We start from the raw sequence: 21,085 nt of genomic DNA on the forward strand, positions 1-21,085 counted from the left end.
AGACAGTAAGTTACTTTGATCTCACGCGGGTGTCTCAAAAAAGTCAGGGTAAAAAAAAAAAAAAAAAACATTGTAGATCCCATGCTGTTTGATGTGAAATCGATACGAGGGTATGTCGTTCTCTTGAATGCAAGAGAACAAAAAACATTTGGCTTTATAAATTCTCAACATTTTTCAGAGTAAAATAAACACAATGAAAATTCAAAGAACCGAAAACCGTACACCTTTTCTTTGTGCGAGTAAGGACAATAATTTTTCAACTTTAATTTGCAATCTTTTCCACGTCCAGTTGTTAATATTCCTTTTGGACCTCACAGCATGCATGCTATTCTCTCTTTATGTTCTTTTCTATTTGTTTTATTTAGACTTATTATTTTCTTCTCACGCATGCCTCTGGCTTCTTTCTTTGTCTTAATACTATCAGTTTTTGGTCACTTTAATTATTTTAACACTGCCTGCACTTTTCCTTTTACCCTTTTGAACCAAAAAAAAAAAAGGGAAAAATAAATAAAGAAAAAGGATTTGGTGCTTCCCTTCAATCAAAAGGCATCGTTCTCGACCCAAATGATCATTAATTTACCTTTTATTTCCACACAACAAACCAACTTTCAGTTTTAATGTCAAAATAGGTGTGCCTAGATGTATGGGTTGTTAAGATTTAAGATCTTACTTTTAATTTTTGGATCCTACTACTACAAATTCATTACTTTTCATTACTTTTGTCCAAGTATCTTAACCTGTAGAGCAACTCAGCAACTTAAAATTCACATGCAATAACCCATCAATTAACTGTGATGGATCAAGTAGTGCTTTAAACTGTAGATATGATATTCATACCGTATTCTTCAAAGGTACAAAGAATATACAACAAAGTTACGACACCATCACAAAGCTAGCTAACCACAATATATTGAAATCTTCATAAAGATGCATAGCCATCACATCATGTAAATTGAACATGAAATTTCTTTCAATTAAGCAAACGCAACTATCACTAGACTAAGGTTCTTAGTCTAGTTGGTAATTGACCCTAATTTCAAGCAAAGAAGTTTAATCTCATATCATATGCATAATGTAGAAATTGATGATTACCAATTTGGTGCTAAAAACAATAATAATTACAATCTATTATGTCGTTCAGGGAGCTGACCATGCCAAACTGAAAATCTCATTATCCCGCCATATTTGTTACTCAAAACTGAAACAGATTCTAATCATTAATCTGCCCACAATCGCCAATCCCATGATCAGCTGAGCTGGTGAAGAGCTAAGAAAGACTTGCATGGTAACTAATATGATTTTTACCTGTTACTGCACGTGTGAAAACAACCAATTCAAAGGTTAATTTGATTTTGATTGATCGTAACAGCCCACATGGGACATGGGGTTGCATTCTTTTTTATACATGATTAAAGTGGGCTTAGAAAGAAACAACTTTAAGGTTTTTTCCAACGAGAGATAGAGCTTTCAATTCAAAGAATAGCAGACAAAATCCCAGTACTAATGGGCGATCATAATCATTGACAAAAACCCATGCAGTTCATGATCTGGGAATAATCCATTTCCACCTCTCAACGCCCCTTTTTCTTTTGAATTGTAGGGGAGGAATGAAAGGAGTATCTGTTACAGAAAACTTAAGTAAAAAGTAGATCAGCAAGGATGCTATAGTAATGCACATACACAACTAACAACAGATGATTGAGCTAAAACAGGAGAAATTCTACCGTGTAACAGATTTTATTCCTTACTTTTTATCTCTTCCATCACGTGAATGCGGTTAAGCAAATGATTTTGCCCTGAAGGGGATCATATCCTGGTCAAAGCCCAAAAGCAACGGACTATATTTTATGTATTTGTCTCAGCATCATTCACAAACTGAGCTGATCCTGCATTTATAGGGGTAGTAAAGCTGTTGGGAAATTACGAAAATCATATAGCATTATCATTTCATAAATTTTCTTCAATCTTTTTAGAGCACCTTAGATACTTTTTCCCCTCAGTTTCTTTCAATATTTTGATAAGATACGCCATTTTTTTTTTTTTCCACCCCCAGCCACACACACACACACCAGGTTTCGAACCTGGGACCTAGAACTACCCCACCCCTTACCCACACCCTCACCACTAGGCTATTCTCAGTGGCCTTGATAAGACAGGCTTAAAAACACGAGGCAGATCGGTGAAGTTTTCTCTTACTTTGCTCGCAAAAGGCCCCTCCCAGGACCATATCATTAACCATAATTCACTCCACTAAGATAAAAACTACTTGAGCTATTGTTTGCATGTAATTTAGTGAAAAAAAACTTTCCACAGATGAGCAAAAAACACATAGCCTATGGCTATGGCTATGCATCTGTCCAGGCTGCGAAAATCGGCATGTGAGTGTTGGTGAGTCCTGGCCTGGATTGGACTGTTGGGATCCAAGAACTCACTGCATCACTTGAACTTGTGAAAAACTTGGAAGCAGATGGAGGCATTCCGAAGAAACTTGGTTGGCTTGACTTATCAGGGCTCCCTTCTCTTGAGCTACCTAAACTTGTCACCAATGAAGATGCATTGGAAAAATGAGCAGCCCCCATTTTGCCAGAGTCCTCTGCCTCAGCTTTAGTCACATTGCGAGTTTCAGTGCTCGGTTGCTTCTGATCAAGTTGCTGGGAGGAGGACTGGTAGAGTGCCATTTTCCAATCTTCACCTTCACTAATGTTCTTCCGTGAGACAACAGCTTCCCCATTGCCGATTTGGGTGACATTGTTTTGATTAGTAGCCTCATTAACGAGCACAACCTCCTTGTTTCGCTTGGCAAGTTCACTGGCAAGAAGGGTATTGCTAGACATAATCTGATCCACATCATACCGTGTTATGTCAAAGTTGGTCACAGCATTCAGTCCTCGAAATTTGATAGCAGCTATGTCATAAGCCTCAGCAGCTTCCTCTTGGGTGCCTAAAGAATACAGATTAAAGAGAACCGAAAAACTTAGGGTTTTACGGAAACTCATAAAAGCATGAGCATCAAATTTTAAAGCTGGGAAAACATGGGGAGCCTCTAAGGGAGCAGCCTTAGCAAAAGTTTAGTGGGAAGGTCAAGCTGACCACCTAAGAACCATACTGTAGTATCCATAACTGGCTAAAAGACAATAGTTCTAAGGGCTGAGAGTGCTTCAAAGATTGGCCTTTGAAAGTCAAAGAATCATCTCAATCAATTTCTTTTTCCCCTACTATCTAAAAATAATGATAACATGCTTGAAAAATATACAAAAAAGGATATTTTGTCTTCTAAGGGTGAAAGTTTGAAAAATCACTCACTGAATGTCCCAAGATAAAGATCCTTATTTCCAGCAACCCTTCCGATCCTAGCTTGCCATCTTCCATGTTGATGATGTCTGCTACACAGAGAAAATAGAAAACAGATTGATTTCAGAGATTTTTATTTAATATATATTCACTTTTCTCATAGATTTTTTTATCTAAATTATTATTTGAAATTATGAATAGCTAAAAAGACCTTGTCACTCCTCTGTACATTGAAGCCCCTCTTGAGAATCCACTGCTTTGCCTGTAAAGACCGCATTACGTTACTAAACTAGTTAACATTTAAACGCTCATAAATCTACTTAATACATGATTAATAGGTTGAACAAAAACAAAGATCTACCTTCTCAAGTGAGCAACATATTCTTGTCTGGTCATATTCTTCATGTCCTCTAGTTCTTTTTTATAGTCTTCCAACTAGAAGTTGCATTTTTAGTAACCAAAATAAATATAGGTATGGATTGAAAAAAAAAAAAAAAAAAAAAAAAAAAAAGAAGTACAATGAAAAAACAGAATGGTTACTGGGAAATTAATGTGAGTGGATGGTCCCCAATACTTGAGTGCTGCTAGATCATAAGCTCTTGCAGCTTTTTCCTCCATATCATAACCTCCTAAAATGCAAAATTTGGAATGATTAGATAAACAAAAACAACCTTGTTTGACAGCTAAAATGGTCAATCAAATTTTATGTAAAAGAAATGCTTACCCAAGTAAACTGAAGATTCATCATTTGATTGCAATTTCCAGCCAAGCAAGAAAAATCCAAAAAAATAAAAAACACAGTATGGAAAATAGTCAGAAGAAAAGCAAAAATTGACTGGAAGAAAAATGCATTAAAAACATCAATTTGTTTTCTTCACAAACCTTGCCTTCCCTTCCTGCTCTGGCCTTCTTTCTTGCAACTATTGTCCCATAGATGTGCTTCATATCGACCGGTCCATCGGTGCCTGATCAATACAAATGCATCAAGAAATCAGAAAACTCAAGAGAAAATTCACAACCCAGTTTGCTTTTACCCAACACTAGTTTTAAAAGTTGAAAAAACAAAAAAATAATCATGAAAAAAAATGAAATGACTAACCTTGTGACTCCTCTGTACTGAGAGGTTCTTTGGCCAAATGTATCCAAGGACTTCCTGTGGACAATCTGCTTTTGATCTACCTTTTCAAGCCCTCTTTTCTTGGTATCCACCAATGTCGCACAATCTGTAGTCACAGTGGGAGAAATCTGCTGTGAGCTGGTCACACAGCTAGACTGTGAGCCAGGGCTCATGGACAAGCTCAGACACTGCAAATCCACATAGGACAATCCCCCATTTTCTCCCATGCACCCAGCAGCCATGTTGTTCTGATCCATGGCATTGTTTCTGGAAACCCAGCTCTTCATCTCTGCAATGCTCTGATCAATCCCTATTCTTGCTGGGTGCATATTGTAATAATCTGCTGAAACATGGGTTTGTTTGTGACCCTCCTCCAAGATCGTCGCATGGGTTCTGAGGCCTGAGTAGTATGATGATGAGTACTGTTGTTGGTGTTGCTGGGTCTGCTGCTGGTGCTGCTGAAGACTATGGCTCATCAAGTTTTGGTGGTTGCTGGGTACATGATGTTGGGTTGTTGGGTGTGGGTTTTGGAGGTAGAACATGCTGTCTAAGCTGAGAGCCATGGCTTCTCTGTCACTGCTTTCATATTGATGGGTCCCCATGGTTGCACCTCCAAAGAAGTCCTCTAGTTTTGGAGTTGGACTAGTTGTTGTCACCATTGCAGCTTCAGATAAAAACAGTAAAAAAATTAAAAAGTTCAATTCTTTTTTACCAAACAAAAGCAAGAAATAATAATCGCAGGAGAAAATAGTACCTTGAAGGTGGTGCTGGGACCTGTTGAGTGCTTCCATTATGCAGAGAGAGCCATCAGACTTGAGTGGCATCATGGAAAGAGGGGAGTACAGGTCTGGACTGTTATCCTCCCCTCTTCCTCCTCCTCCTCCTCCTCCTTCAAGGCCATAGTAGATTCCATAGTTAAAGTGAGGTGGTGAGTGAAAAAAGCTAGCAGCAGCAGCAACAGAAGAGGAAGATGACTCAATCTTCATGTTTGGAGACAGTGAAAAATCCAACCAGTTATTATTACTGTTACTGTTGCTACCATCATTACTCATGGACTTCATGGTTTTTGAGATTTCTTCCTTCTATTTTTGTGATCAGAGCTTGTTGGGTAATTTTCTGTTGTGGCAAGGCAACTCAATCATTGGGCAACATATAAACTAATCATGCTCTCCATTTTCTTCTTCCTCCTTTTTTTTGCCTCTCTCTGTCTCTCTCTTTCTTCTTCTTCTTCCCTTTGCCTCTGTTTTTCAAAACTGGGTGTTTTGTTTGGTAGCTGCAGAGCTAATTGGACCAAATCTAACACTCATCTAAAACAAATCCCAACTCCTGCAACTGAATCTATCTATGCCACCTCTCTCTCTCTCTCTGGAAAGATGTGTGATTTGTTAAAAGGGAACAAAACAAGGCCCATTATACTTGAGCAAAGAGAATGACATATGCTGGGTATCCTTCCCTCATTCTATAGGCATCTGTGTCTGTGAGAAAGACCTTCTCTTTTATCCTTTCTTTTTCTCCTTTCGTTGCTTTTCTTTAAGATGTCCTTAATAGTTAATACTCATCAAATTAAAGCTCATTCCACCAAAAAAGTATGTACAAACACGAAAATAACTTCCCTGTAAACTATTGTATGTTCGTCTCTTTGTCTCCCTCATTATATTTAGTAAATATGTTCGTCTCCTTGTCTCCCTCATTATATATTTAGTTAATATGATCACGAGATGAGTGATATAAAAATGATATATATAGCATGTCATTGGACAAGTAAAGTTGATAACCGTCTAGTCTAAGGTTATCTTAGTATTTATGTTTTAGGGTTTTCTTGTAGAATAATGATTCCTTACCTATGAGGTTTAGGGTTAGTATTTTTTATAAATAGGATGTTTATAATTTTATTGGGATGACAAAGTCTGGCATGATGTAGTCTCTTTAAATTACATAGCATTTTTGGCAAGTTTGTAGCGTTTTTCAGTTAATTGAGTAAATATATCTCAATAAGTAGTCAGTTTGTTCGTTCATTTTGCATACTTTCATTTTTCAACATACATGACATGAAATCTTGTCTTGTATAAATGTATATATTTTTTAGTGTGTCTGAAATACGATCCGGTATACCAAGTGTTATAATACAAATGGTAAATACCTGAAGAAAAGAATTTAATCACTATATAATAATATTTTGTATATTAAAATATATTTTTGACATATTGAAAAATTTCTCGTAAAAACGAGACATTGTTTTCTCATGTAGGTAAATTTAGTAGCGAGCCCATTAATACCCAGTAGTCAGATTGTCACACCCAAGTCACATATTACTTCTCTCTCTCTCTCTTTTAAGTTAGTGACTAAATTAAAGTTGGTTTAGTGGGTGCAGAAAATAAATGAACTGGGTTGGGTTTTGCTTCGCTTCATATTTCATGGGCAAACGACAAACTGTCCCTCCAGTCACTTTCATAACAGAGGGAAGGCAAAGCAAAGCTAGCTAAGTTAGGCAGCTTCTGTATCTGTATCTGTAGTGTACTGTACTGGGCTTGACCTACTGCAGTTTGCTATGGCAGTGTGTAGGTATCCAGTATATCCACTATCTCGACGACTATTCTGTTGTCTATTGGAGATTGAAGACAAGACAGCCCCTAACGACGCCGTCTTCAGAAACTGCTCCGCGTGGAGGCTAGAGATCTTTCGCAAGGGCACTACGAGAAAAAGGCTGCGGTTCTGATGATCATGTGATCATCCGAAGAAATACTCTGCTTTCAGTTGCCTCGATCCAACAAATGGCGAACTTCCTTCTCATAGTCTTTTGCTAGGCGACAAAGGTTTTTTTTTTTTTTTTCTCTCTCGCTAGCGGCTAAAGTTTCAACATGAAAATTGTTTGTCGTTGTATTCCAATCTAGTTATACATTATCATGCATTTAACTTTCTATGAATAAGCTGAAGAAGACTAGCGATTCCTTGTTGCTTCGGTGATTCACAAAAACGCCACGTACCTAAATTTTTAGAGAAAATACTCAAAATATATAATCACCGGTTCACCAGTCCACATACATACATATTAAAACCAATTTCAAGACACAAACGGAGCTAATGATCATGGATCCACTTTTGTACGTCTTAAACCTTTAGTGATATTATGTTGGTTGTATCATTTAAACTACATATTAATAGAATCTTGTTTGTTAATCAAAATTCTATGAAAGTACCATTTTAACTCCGTTACCAATATTGAACCAAAGTAAAAAAACATGGACACTTTGGTAATACATGAACATAAATTTTGTTGTATTTTACACCAACCTCGCAACCATGTAAGCATAGCATGCCCTATCTAAAAAATGAAAAATATGCCCTCGCAACGTTAGGAGAAGCTGCCCCATTATTGTCCCATTTTTCATAACGAATTTTTTTTTATATTTTTTTAATAGAATTTTAAAAACTAATTGCACTTCTAAAATAAAATGAAATTGTTCACACACTGTGTGTAAACATGTGCTAGTAAGTAATATGTATCTCGTTTCATGAAAGTGCTTCTTCACTACGTATTCTTCAACTAGCTAAACACTGGTTAGGATTGGATATATTTCAGACATTTTAATGGAGGTGATTGGACTTGGGTTTACCTTTTTCATGTGTGTTCGACCTGGATGGTTTGATTGAATTCTTAATTATCTTAATTCCAATACAAAAGGAAGAGAGTAAATAACATTGGATTCTAATCACTTCAACCTTTTGTTTTTGTAATAAACTTACAAACGAACAAATTCGACATTTGAACAAAAAACCCAAATTGAGAAAACTCAAACCATTCTCTAATCTTTTTCATGACAAATAATTTATTCTACAATCAAACTAATTAATAATTCTTAAAATATTCTAACTATCTTTTGAACTTTAATATGTTAGCTAACAACAGACGACTATACCGTTAATGGATATTGATCTCACAAATGATGCATTAATACGTGTTAAATTGATTAGCACAAAGTACCAACTCACTCCATTTATCTTGTTGTGTTACTAGGCAGAAACAAACCCAAAAGAACAAATAGTGCACAAAAAGGAAAGGAACAAAATGCTAATATTATTAGAAATTTTAACGAAAAGTTCCCGGTACTGTTTATTTTAACGAAAAACTACGTTTTTACACTAAAAAGTCAATCATGATACTATTCACTTTACCCTTTATTTTATCCTTATCGCTAAAACTTAAAGTTTTCATATCATTTTCATTAGTTTTCCTAATATTATATGGGGCAGGCATCTTTTCAATTGTATGCTCATACTGTATAACTGTATAATTAAGGAATAAAATGTACTGTATAACGGGCCATCGAAACGCTGGAGACAAAAGAATAAAATCTTGAATTATTGATGAGCGAGACACAGTGCAAAACCTTTTATATTTGCTTTATTTTGTTCACTTGTTCTGGTCAACACCCCTAGATGAAAGGTGAGATGTGGGTCACTGTGAATAATTATTTAACTTTGAGTGGGATCTAATTAGAAGTCATCTTATCTTAATTAAGAAACGTACTGAACTAACTTACTAACTTTAATTGTGGAATTGTTTTATAAATTGCATGATAATCCATATTAATGGATGCATGTACTTCTTAAAGAACGTATAGTTCTAGCCTTATAGGATGAGCTTTGCTCAAAGTTGATATTCCTAGAATGAACCAAGGTCCCCTTGAGAACATTCTTTTTGTGGGAAATGCATTTTATATCCCACTAATCATTGTAGTCTATAAAACTCAGACTACAATGCTAATCTAACTTTGATTATTTTATAACTTTACAGTCACTTCGAAAGCGAAACAATGTCCGAAGGAGCTGTGGGATTGCTCCCTTGATCTAAATATTTTTGAAGTTTTATTATTAAAATAAATTAGCATACAAATTAAAGCATATATAAAAATTAAATGAAAAATACATACTAATAAAGTAAGAGTGTGAAAATCAATATACTTAAGAAAAATGTTATTTTACGCACATAACCGTAAATCTCAACCTCTCTTCTGTTATGCATATTTTCGGTTTTCCAAAACTAAACTTAAACCAATCGAACACCATAGAGAAAATTTCCCAATCAATCAAACAGAGGGGTTGCCCCTTTTTTTATCATTTGATATTCTTGCATGGAAATTTGCATGGCCAAGTTAATGGAGACAGATTTTCAAGAAGAAATGATTTGGTTTCAAAAGAGACTGAGCTTGGGAGTGAAATATGACCAAAGGACAGAAGAGAATGGAGCAAGAGCGAGACCCTCACCCTCCTTTTGATTGTAGTAATGATGAGCAAATCCATTATTCCACACCCAACATGGCACTAGAGGCCAATGAGATTCTACTACAAATGGTGCATGGCCAAGCAAACGAGCTTTGTGCTGCCTCTCAAATTTATTAGTTTTGCTTTTTTTCTTTTTTACCTTTTTTCTTAATTATCCATTTGGTGGGAGGCAGATGGGAAAGAAAGGGTTGGTGATGCATCTTTTCTCTGCACTGTCTGCTTTTATTAGGTCCGATGGCTTAATCCTTTATTAGCAATTAGGGTTAACTTATCTAATTAAGGCCATCTCCAATCAAAAGGGTTAAATATAGTTCCGTCCAAAATTATAAGCATGCAAAAAATCTAAATGAACAATGTCGTGCCATATTCATATAGCATCTCTAACCGAAAAGACTAAACAAAGCCCCCTCAATAATTTATTATTTTTAGTTTATAATTAAATTTATTAGTTAATTTAATTAAATTACCATTTGATGTTTTGAGTTAATTTAATTAAATTACCATTTAATGTTTTGAAATATAGTCGTTGAATTTGAATTAATTATTGTAATTGAGGAGTTGGGTCACAAAAAAAGGGCTAAGAGGGAGATTACATTTGATCAGCCTGATGCCCCTTTGGCCAAATAATAGCCAAATGGGCTGCATAGAATTATAGCACATTCATCGGTTGGAGATGAGTTTTTGGACAAATTAGGCCATTTTTTTATTTTTAAACCTTTAGCCGTCTCCATTGGAGATGGCCTAACTACCTTTGACAATTACACATGTAACATTAAGGCAAACACAGACATGTTGTTAAGCACTCTTAAACAGGACCCGCCTACAACATGCTATAGCTGAATGAATAAAAAGTGAAGAAAGAGCATTTTCATTCATGTTAATGCATTTGACTGAAATTTGGTATATGGTACCACACGAGCTTGTCTTGAAAAATTTGGGATATAACACTAAGAATCTAATGTGTACTAAATGATAAATTTAGTCCCGCAGTTTACTTAGGTATCATTTGACAACTCGTATAAGGGACCGAATAATACTAATAATACGACAGTTGTTTGGTGCTTAATGAGTGAAATAGCCAATGGATAAAACAATTTGGTCTCACCAATTTAATACACCCTACACCAACTTAGTTATCCTCTCCTATATGTTGGTATAATTAGTCGGGCGTTCACTTTTCTCCAACCCTCTCTGCTCTTGGGCACCATGAAGTCCTTCTCAACCAAGGTATTGCCGCTCTTTCTCCCTCTCTCCATCCCAACCGCCAGCAGAGGCTCCGATGATAGACGAGCCCAAGAAGGAAGAACAGTCAGCTAGGCAGACAAAACCTAGGACTTTCCATAAGAGAGGAAGCCCGCACAGCCAAAACCCAATACTAAAACCGTCGCTCATCCTTCGTACTTTTAGTTACTATGATTCACGACTTCAGATCCCAATTTCTCCATGTTCTCCATTTTTTGCTTCTGGGTTTTCTACTTTCAAGTACTTTAATTTGCGATTTCATATTGATTTCTTCATTTTCTCCAATTTTTTGCTTCTGGGTTTTCAATTATGGTGCACGAATCAAGATTTTTGATCATTTTCTTCAATTTTTGCATCTAGAGGAAGACTCTGGCTGTAATACCCTGAAAATTTAACCATATAAATATGTGGAGAAAAAATCGAAAATAAATCGATTCATGCTTATGAAAATTTATTTGAGAAATTTTAAAATTTTGTTTCCAGAAATTATTATAATTTACATTGTAAAATGTATCAATAAGTGAAAAAGACGAACATGGCCCTAATTGGCTTAACGTAGTTATACAAGGACGTATTTCATCTTCATATATTTTATTGTATTTCTTGATGTATTTGGATAGTACTTGTTGATACGAACACGTGGGCGCAAACAGAATATAAATTGGAGTTATAACAAAAGGGTTATAAATAAATAAAGACAGGAACTAAATGATCATTTAATTATTAATCTGGAAGGCTCCAGATTTGTGGGAGCTTTGATCAAGAGCCACGTGTGTGGCTGTGATGGGGAGAAAAGAAGAGAAAGGAGGGGGAACGGACGAATCAGGGGGGGAGGAAAGAAAGTGACCAATCAGGGAGAAAAGAAAGGAGGGGGAAAGGAGAGAAGGGGGAGACACAGGATCCACGATCCGCACCCTTTGCAACCCGACTCGGTTGAAAACAATGATTTTCGAGGGTTTCTCCGACCAAATTCTAGCGATTTAAGCCGAGTTATCACCTAGGAAGTACTCCACAACCCTCCCTGTACCATTTCCATCCCAAATCCAAAGAGATTGGGCTCAAAATCATAAGGAATCACACCGGTGGGTGCGACAGACCACGCTGGCGAATCGGTCAATTCTGAATGTAAACTTGTCGATCTCCTCCACCTTTAGGCTCCCATTGAGCCCTGGAACAAAGCCCAATCAGTTTTAGGGGCGGCGGAACACCAAGGAAGGAAAATCGAAGCAAACCATTTCTAAGGTTTCTGGCAGGTTTGATTGAAATTGGGGCTTTTCCTGACCGAATTGGACCTCGGCCCAGGTATGAAAAATGTTCCTCTCCTTGAGTTGTACATTCCTGCAAAATTTGGTAATTTTTTGAAATAGTTAAATTTCCGGCGAGTCGGGGCGACCGACCGCCACCTGCGGCGGCGCGTGGCCAGTGGGCCAACGCTGTCTTTTCATGCAGGTTTTGATATTTTTAAATCAGTAATTAGTACCCATTTGGTGTGATTCGATTGTGAGAACTAATGTTAAATATTTTCGTTATTAGAGTATTTTCAAAAATGGATAAAAGGTTGAATGGTGAACTACGGAAGGCTTGATCCTACTCGAGGGTATGCAGGCAATCTAACAGGGTTAAATGCAGCCTTAAATAGTTGATATTAATTTTTTGTCTGGAATTCGAATTAAGAAAATAAATTTGGTGATTAATTGTAAAAAAAAAAAAAATTAAATCTTATGTTTTGATAATTAAAATTGGTGAGTGCTTAATAAATTTAAATATAGAATTGTGATTAATGGTAGTAATGTAAACAAGGATTTAATTTGGGCCTATCATTGGAATTATTTCCCGAAAATAAATATTTTGGGGACGGGGCGTTACAAGTGGTATCAGAGCAAATGATTCTACTTTACATTATGAGATATTATTGAGTTTGTGGATGTGAATTATGAATTGCATTGATATTGCATTATTTCATAAGTTCTATGAATAACGAGGAATTTTTGTGGAAAGTGTATGTTACAAATCATCATGAAATGAATTGAATTGAATGTGAGTATTTTAAAATGTCATATTTCATGTAATAGCCTTAACAATGAGCGCTTGATTAAAGTTTTGGATTCACTTTAAATTAGGGTTGAACTTATGTTATGTATTATTGAAAATTTGAATGTTAAAGTGATGGTGAAATTGTGCCAAGTAAATGGAAAAATCGTAATATACCTGTACAATTTGGGAAATGTTGAATTGGGTGAAAAAGGCCTATGCATGTCGAATTGGGCGAAAAAGGCCCGTGGATGTTGACTTGGGCGTGATAGCCCGTGGAATGGGAGGATGTGTGATTTGGGCAAAAAGGGCCGATGATGTGTGATTGGGCAAAGTGGTCATGTGAATGATGAATTGGGTGAAATGACTCATGAAATGTGAAGGAATGATTGAATGGGCACAAAAACCAAGTGTTTCCAGAAGAAAAGCTCCATGTGTGGGCTGCGAGAATGAGTTATCAAAGTGATAAATACGTGTAATATGTATGTTGGCCAGGTATATTACGATTCCTTCCAGACTGTTAGTTACTAGTTTGGACGAAAAGAAAGTCAGGGAAAAATCTTTGTTGGTCAATGATGATTATGTTTAGAAATTCTTTATATTTGTATGGCCAATGATAATGATGGTTGGAAATTTTATTATTTATGAAAGTCATGGTGATTTATCAAACTGGAATGCAATCATAAACTGAGATTATGATTTGCCCATTAGAAATGGAATGGTGGAAAGACCATGAAGATTTCTTCATTGATCATTGAAGGACATGAATAAATTATGGAATGAGACCTTGAGTTCATTTAATATAAACGATTTTCCAAATGTGTTTCTTTTTTTCGTTTGATGAAAAGAATTGATGGACAAAGTTGTAATTACAAATTTGATTGGTTGGGTTGCCTTAGTCATGAGTTGTCATTGTTGGATTTGATATTGCGAACAGAATTGATGAAGCGCACATATTTCCATGGCTATGTGATTAATAAAGTTTAATTTCATTGACCGTTAGAATCATGATATATAAAATTCTCTCCTTTGGTTGATGGAATGTGAGTAGTGCTCTGGAAATGTGAGTCACTAATTTATTCTATATGTGGCTATACTTCGAAGCAATTTAAAAGAGAAACAATTGAAAGAAAGATCTAAAAGGCTTTTAAATTTACTATGGGTAATTTAGTTTAATTGTGGATATGAATGAAATCATAGAAAGAGATTTTGATTTCGTTCAATATTAACGGTATTGCGGATTCGGTTTTAAACTTCTTTCCATTACCCAGTGAGTGTGATTGGAAGTTTCAATGATTTTGGTTGAAATTTTTGATATTTGATTTGCCAATTTTAAAGGTTTGTCTTGAAATTTTGATATTACTTAGCCACTGATGATTATGGCTTAAAATTCTGATATCTATTTGGCTGAAGATAGTTATGGCTGGAATTTATGATATTTGTTTTTGTCAATGTAGAGTATGGCAAAAATTTTCTGATGTTGGTATCAGTCGTGTGTGTGGTTAGAAATTTGGAGGAAAAACCGTTGTAACGACGGCATATAACCAGAGATGGTATGTAGTTTACCAATGATTGTGGTTATTATGCTAGTATTTATCTAGTCAGTGGTAGATGGGGTTTAAAATATGGTATTATTTAGTCAATGGTAAATGTGGCTTGACGTTTGATATTATTTTTGCAAATATGTATAGCTAAAAATTTTGATATTTATTCTACCAATGAAGGTGGTAGGAAATATGAGTATAGTTGATTGTTTCGTGGAATTATTTATTTTTCGGAGCTTGGATTAAATCGTAGATTGAGACTATGTTTTTATTCGCCATTAAAGAATGGTGGGAATAGTTCTAATTTCTTTTTGTAACTCGATGGTTGAAATCTCGAGGACGAGATTTATTTTAACAGGGGATGAATGTAATACCCTGAAAATTTAAATATATGAATATGAGGAGAAAAAATCGAAAATAAATTGATTTATGGTTATGAAAATTTAATTGAGAAATTTTAAATTTTGTTTCTGGAAATCATTATAATTTACGTCATAAAATGTATCAATAAGTGAAAAAGACGAACATGGCCCTAGTTGACTTAATGTAGTTATACAAGGATGTATTTTATCTTAATATATTTTATTGTATTTCTTGATGTATTTGGATAGTACTCGTTGATACAAATATGTGGGCACAAACGGAATATAAATTGGAGTTATAACGAAAGGGTTATAAATAAATAAAGATAGGGACTAAATGGTAATTTAATTATTAATCTGGAAGGCTCCAGATTTGTGGGAGCTTTGATCAGGAGCCACGTGTGTCGCTGTGATGGGTAGAAAAGAAGAGAAAGGAGGGGGAACAGACGAATTAGGGGTGGGAGGAAAGAAAGTGACCAATCATGGAGAAAAGAAAGGAAGGGGAAAGGAGAGAAGGGGGAGACACAGGATCCACGACCCACACCTTTTGCAACCCGACCCGGTCGAAAAAAATGGTTTATGAGGGTTCCTCCGACCAAATTCCAACGATTTAAGCTAAGTCATTACATAGGAAGTACACCACAACCCTCCCTTTACCATTTCCACCCCAAATCCAAAGGGATTGGGCTCAAAATCACAAGGAATCACACCGGTGGGTGCGACGGACCCCGCCAGCGAATTGATCAATTCCGAATGAAAACATGTCGATCTCCTCCACCTTTAGACTCCCCTTGAGCCTTGGGCCCAATCAGTTTCAGGGGCGGCGGAACACGAGGAAGGAAAATCGAAGCACACCATTTCTCGGGTTTCCGGTAGGTTTGAGTGAAATTGGGGCTTTTCCTGGCCAAATTGGACCTCAGCCCAGGTATGAAAAATTTTCCTCTCCCAGTAGGCCAACGCTGTCTTTTCATGCAAATTTTGATATTTTTAAATCCATAATTAGTGCTCATTTTGTGTGATTCAATTGTGAGAACTAATGTTAAATATTTCCATTATTAGAGTATTTTCGGAAATAGATAAAAGATTGAATGGTGAACTATAAAAGGCTTGATCCCGCTTAAGGGTATGTAGGCAGTCTAACAGGGTTAGATGCAGCCTTAAATAGTTGAGATTAATCTTTTGTTGGGAATTCAAATTAAGAAAAGAAATTTGGTGATTAATTGTAAAAAAAAAAATTAAATCTTATATTTTGGTAATTAAATTTGGTTATAGATTTGGTGAGTGCTTAATAAATTTAAATAGAGTGACTAATGGTAGTAAAGTAAACAAGAATTTAATGTGGGCCTATTATCAGAATTATTTCCTGAAAATAAATATTTCGGGAGTGAGGCGTTACACTGGTGCTGTAGCTGAAGAACTCGGCAGCGAGATGGAAGCTGATCAAGATCAGGGCTTTGTACAAGCTTTCTGGGGCTAGCAAGATGGAGAAATCTGCAAAAAAAAAGTTCAAAACGACATCTTTTGTGGATTATTTATCAAATGTCTTTTCCCTTTTATTCGTTTTATTACCAAATTTTTTCTTAAAACTAATATGGAAATTGTTTTTCATAAAAATAATAACAATACAATTTATCCGACATAGTACCAAACACAACATTAAATAGTCAGTCTATAATTCAATAATGCACCAAACACCCGCCTGATTTAGCCTATACTATCTGGTAACTATTTATCTTATCGATTGATATAGTCAGTACAGTCCGAGCTGCCAAACGAGACCTTAGGTTTATACTTTTGTCTCTTTAGTGTTAGATGTTTTCAAAATAAAGGCTATTAAAAGGGTCGGCACTACTATGGTGACTAGTCGGATTGAAGCAGAATTTGGATTTCAAGGTGTTAATATCAAAATTTGGATAGAGCCTGACTAGGGTCAATACATTATTTCTCCCCGAGTGTTTCTTTCGGTTTTGATGCCACAAGATGACTTAAAAGAAAGAGAGAACAAGTATGCTACAGTTGGAAGCTGCTAACGGATAGTGATTGACATGTAAGAATTAACATACCAACCAAGATTAAAACATGAACTACAATCTAATAAGAACTAACCAGAATTTGTGTGTGAGTGAAACAAGAAGAAAACATACCTGCAGAAGTTCCCGAACTAGAAGCCATAGAGCTAAGCTTTCAGTGAACCTTCTTCTCTCTCCCAGAAAATCAAGAGCTCGACTTACAATAGACTTAAGTCTCTATATGAGCGTGTATTCTGTGAGAGAAGAGACCACTATATATATACACATATAATCTTTTCCATACCAGAAAAGGATTCCCTATTAAAATCCTTATAGAAAACAAATACTTGCTTTCCTTTTTCCGCAAGAACTGATCTTAATGCTATGAAAAACCTTTCTTCATTAAGGACTAGCAATCCTCTTATCAATAAGACTTTTCTGCCAAACTAAATACCCATAGCCGGTTCCCTGAAACTTCTCTATCTCATACTCATTCTAACTTTCTCCCACTTGAGTATAAGAACAGTTTCAAGCACACAGCTTTATTCAGTTTCAGATAGAAGTGATCACTAAGCCTTTCAACAAGAGTACTCAATCACAAACTATTCATATACATTTCAAAATATAGAACTCTGTAACTTATATTGCAACCATAATGCAAAAATAATTATCCAGAATTACATATATTCGATTTGTTATTCTCATTATTGTGAATTTGATCATTACCAGCAAATATGTATAAATTTGCTCCCACTATTTCATAACATTGACAGCAAGATTTAAAGACAATCAATTGCTCCAAAACAATGTATGAACCAACAATTCAATAACAATTGCTTGAACAGACTAACTGTTATAAAAGCATCAAATGAACCATCTCTCTGCATCTGCTTTCTCAGCCTGTGTACATTGATCAGTCAGAATTGGTTTGGGAGTATCCAATGCAACATCAAACTCATTAAGTGTCAACAACAGTCCAATCTCTCGTCTCCACTTCTTGTAGTTGCTTCCCCCAGTGAGAATGGGAATATTGGCCAAGTTCATAGTCCTTAATGATATTGCAGATCCTGCAGAAGTTCTGAAATCACAAGTATGAACTTAATAGTTCCTGATTCCATTTCTACATCCTTTTGCACATCATGACCATGATCACAGATTCATATATATATATATAGTCTTAACAACGATTTGTTGATAAGCATACATACGATAAATGATATAACAAGAACTTAGTCAACATGCTGCAGAAGTCATGTATCCTCAGGCACCGGAAAGTTAATGGTGTCTCATACAGAATTTATATGATAAACAGTTTCAAAAGTTATCAAGGTTTAATCACAATGCAAAATTTGTATTCAAAGCTGATATCTTTATCTGTTTCTTACTGCAGCATATTAATTCAAACTGATGTCCAACATTTATAGATTCCCACGTGCAGCATAATATAAATTGTTATCACACCAGATTCAAACCAGATTCACAAAATCTGCAGAAGCAAAGCAGATTCATATGCGCTAAAATATACACAGGTATTGTTAGAATTAAAAGCAATCATACCTTTTAATCACTGATTTCAAATTCACCAATAGAACAGCGGAAGCGATTTAGAATTTGAAAACAGAAGCTTTTAGCGCTTAAGAGAAAAACCCAGATCATTGTTCATGAAAGGAATTAAAACCGACTCTAATCCGAGAAAACCCTCATTGGGCAGTGGTTTAGGGATACCAACAGTTTTTTTTATTTTTTTTATTTTTTAAAAGGGCGTTAGTTTGTCGTTTCCATCACCACTTCTTTTACAATCTCCAAACCAGACTTCGATTCTTCATGAGAGCAAGAGTAAATTTTTTTTTTTTTTTTTTTTTTTTTTTTTTTTTTTATATAGAATGATAACACAAACGTTTGATCTCTACCGATTGAACTCATGTTTATAAATCTTGTGGCTCTGATACCACATGTAAGAATTAACATACTAACCAAGATTAAAACATGAACTACAACCTAATAAGAACTAACCAGATTTGTGTGTGAGTGAAAAAAGAAGAAAACATACCTGCAAAAGTTCCCGAACTAGAAGCCATAAAGCTAAGCTTTCAGTGAACCTTCTTCTCTCTCCTAGAAAATCAAGAGCTCGACTTATAATAGGCTTAAGTCTCTATATGAGAGTGTATTCTGTGAGAGAGGAGACCACTATATATACATATAATCTTTTCCATACCAGAAAAGGATTCCCTATTAAAATCCTTATAGAAAACAAATACTTGCTTTCCTTGTTCCGCAAGAACTGATGTTAATGCTATGCAAAACCTTTCTTCATTAAGGACTAGCAATCCTCTTATCGATAAGACTTTTCTACCAAACTAAATACCCATAGCCGGTTCCCTGAAACTTCTCTATCTCATACTCATTCTAACATGACACGCCCCAACCCAATAACCAACTAGTTAAAAAGGTGATGATGTGCTAGCCATCACTAAATTGACAATAACCTCACCGTAAGGTGACAAAATACCATCCACTTAATGACGAAGCTATGAGTATAGAAATTAAGATGTGAATAAATTCAAACTGAGAAGCTCATTATTATTAATATTAAAAAAAATACAACCTCTCTACTTGGGGACACATTAGGATTTAACCCATTATTATCACATTGTTCAGAACATATTAGTAGTGCATACAACAGAAACCACAAATGTATGTACATGTTGTGTCATGCATAACCAAAAAAGTACAATCATGCATATTATTACAACTAGATAAAAGATAAAGCATAAGTAAAACTACCCTACTCTGTAGAGAGTTCGCACTACTGCAAAGCCCGCTCGTCTTCCTCAACAGTTGTCTTGTTATCTCTAGGTCATGAGGGGGCACAAATTATTTATAGACTCTAAATCATTTTGAACATACTAACCCCCGTTTTAGAAAACATATATAGTGTACAATTACATACTAATATCTACTACAATATATAGTTAAACAAAACCACAATCAAAATCATAAATTCAGAAATCATACATGACCAAACAATAATAATACTAGCATCTACTAGCATAAGTATGGAATGCAAGTATACATGGCGTCTACCTATGCATTGCTAGCGTCTACTAGAAATATATGAACACCAGCAAATATCCTACGACCGAAGATAGCTATAGGAGATATATGAAAGACCATGTGGTGAAAATAAATCACCAATATGGATGATTCAATTATATGGTCATCTAACCAATTCTACATAAGTCTCATCCAATACTACCTTCAAAACAGTTAAATACATCAAGAAATAGTTTAATCGAAAAAATTAGTTTTGAAGAGATCCAATCACAGGTATTCCTAGCGTAAATCCTGAATAGGCGCCCCCGCCTTCGTCCGAGTTAGTCAAACTTGTACCTGTGAATGTATTATTTAGTTCTACTAATCACATTTGAACATTTCTCTAATTCAACATTCAAAAGTATTATTCAGATATTGATTTTGCACAAACGGAGTACACAACGTGACTCGGAATGTCGAATATACTAAGATTATGTTTCAGGTCCCCCACCGTCGTCGTATGCGCCGCCAAAGTGCCATCACGCGTTGCCACGCACCGTCACGCTCTGGTTGTTTACCAGTGGACACGTCGCCGTTGCTAGTGAGCACACGTCACAGTCGCCTGGGCCACGCGCCGGTCATCGGTTTCAATTTAAGTGTTAATGGAATATACATTTTTTCGGTGGAAGATTTCATTACAATTACTACAATTCGCCGTCTGGTACTAAGCCGTCAATTTCTGTCGCCGGCCGCCTCCTCTGCCGCTGGAATCTTTGCTGGATTATGTAAATATTTCAAAATCCGTCCAAAGCTTGATTAAGCTCGATTCTTCACCAAAAAGTAAACCAAACTTCTCAGAAGCGCTTAGGAAACTTACCTAAACACCAAATTTAACAATTTGGAACGAATTCCACCTCGTTTCACCAAGGTTCGCCGGAGAACATAATTTAACCCCACTTAATCACAGAGCCACATAATTTAACCCCACATCATCACAGAACATAAAATAAAACAAAATAAAAAAATCCAAATTAACAAGAATTTGGACAAAAACCCCACCTGAGTTCAACAAAATAGCTCGGAGCTCATGAATTTCCGAGTTTAGCACCGTCCCGGTCTCGGATAATCCATGCAAACCCACCATTCGACTCTACATACCAAGCTAACCATGAA

General features: G+C 35.8%; 1 protein-coding gene and 1 long non-coding RNA gene across 3 annotated transcripts; both read right to left on the reverse strand.

Moving 5' to 3' along the window:
* Nucleotides 1-2,196: 2,196 nt before the first annotated feature.
* LOC137748454 (AP2-like ethylene-responsive transcription factor ANT) lies at nt 2,197-6,030 on the reverse strand. 2 transcript variants are annotated; one of them, XM_068488609.2, is made up of 9 exons: nt 5,163-6,030; nt 4,391-5,072; nt 4,174-4,256; nt 4,016-4,024; nt 3,832-3,920; nt 3,653-3,726; nt 3,503-3,553; nt 3,304-3,383; nt 2,197-2,941 (listed from the first exon to the last, which is right to left on the reverse strand). In XM_068488609.2, exons 1-9 carry the CDS (start codon nt 5,467-5,469, stop codon nt 2,346-2,348), a joined length of 1,971 nt encoding a protein of 656 aa, XP_068344710.2. In that variant the 5' UTR covers nt 5,470-6,030; the 3' UTR covers nt 2,197-2,345. The 2 variants fall into 2 exon arrangements, with proteins under 2 accessions (XP_068344710.2, XP_088542741.1); XM_088686615.1 differs by having other exon boundaries at nt 3,304-3,380; nt 5,163-6,025.
* An 11,472-nt stretch (nt 6,031-17,502) lies between these two features.
* On the reverse strand, nt 17,503-18,922 carry LOC148690673 (uncharacterized). The gene is made up of 2 exons (XR_015956101.1): nt 18,437-18,922; nt 17,503-17,957 (listed from the first exon to the last, which is right to left on the reverse strand). It is a non-coding gene; the product is annotated as an uncharacterized LOC148690673 (long non-coding RNA).
* Between the last annotated feature and the right edge of the window lie 2,163 nt (nt 18,923-21,085).

Source organism: Pyrus communis, chromosome 15, assembly GCF_041283825.1.
Source record: "Pyrus communis isolate YQ-2024b chromosome 15, ASM4128382v1, whole genome shotgun sequence".
Classification (NCBI taxonomy): Eukaryota; Viridiplantae; Streptophyta; class Magnoliopsida; order Rosales; family Rosaceae; genus Pyrus; species Pyrus communis.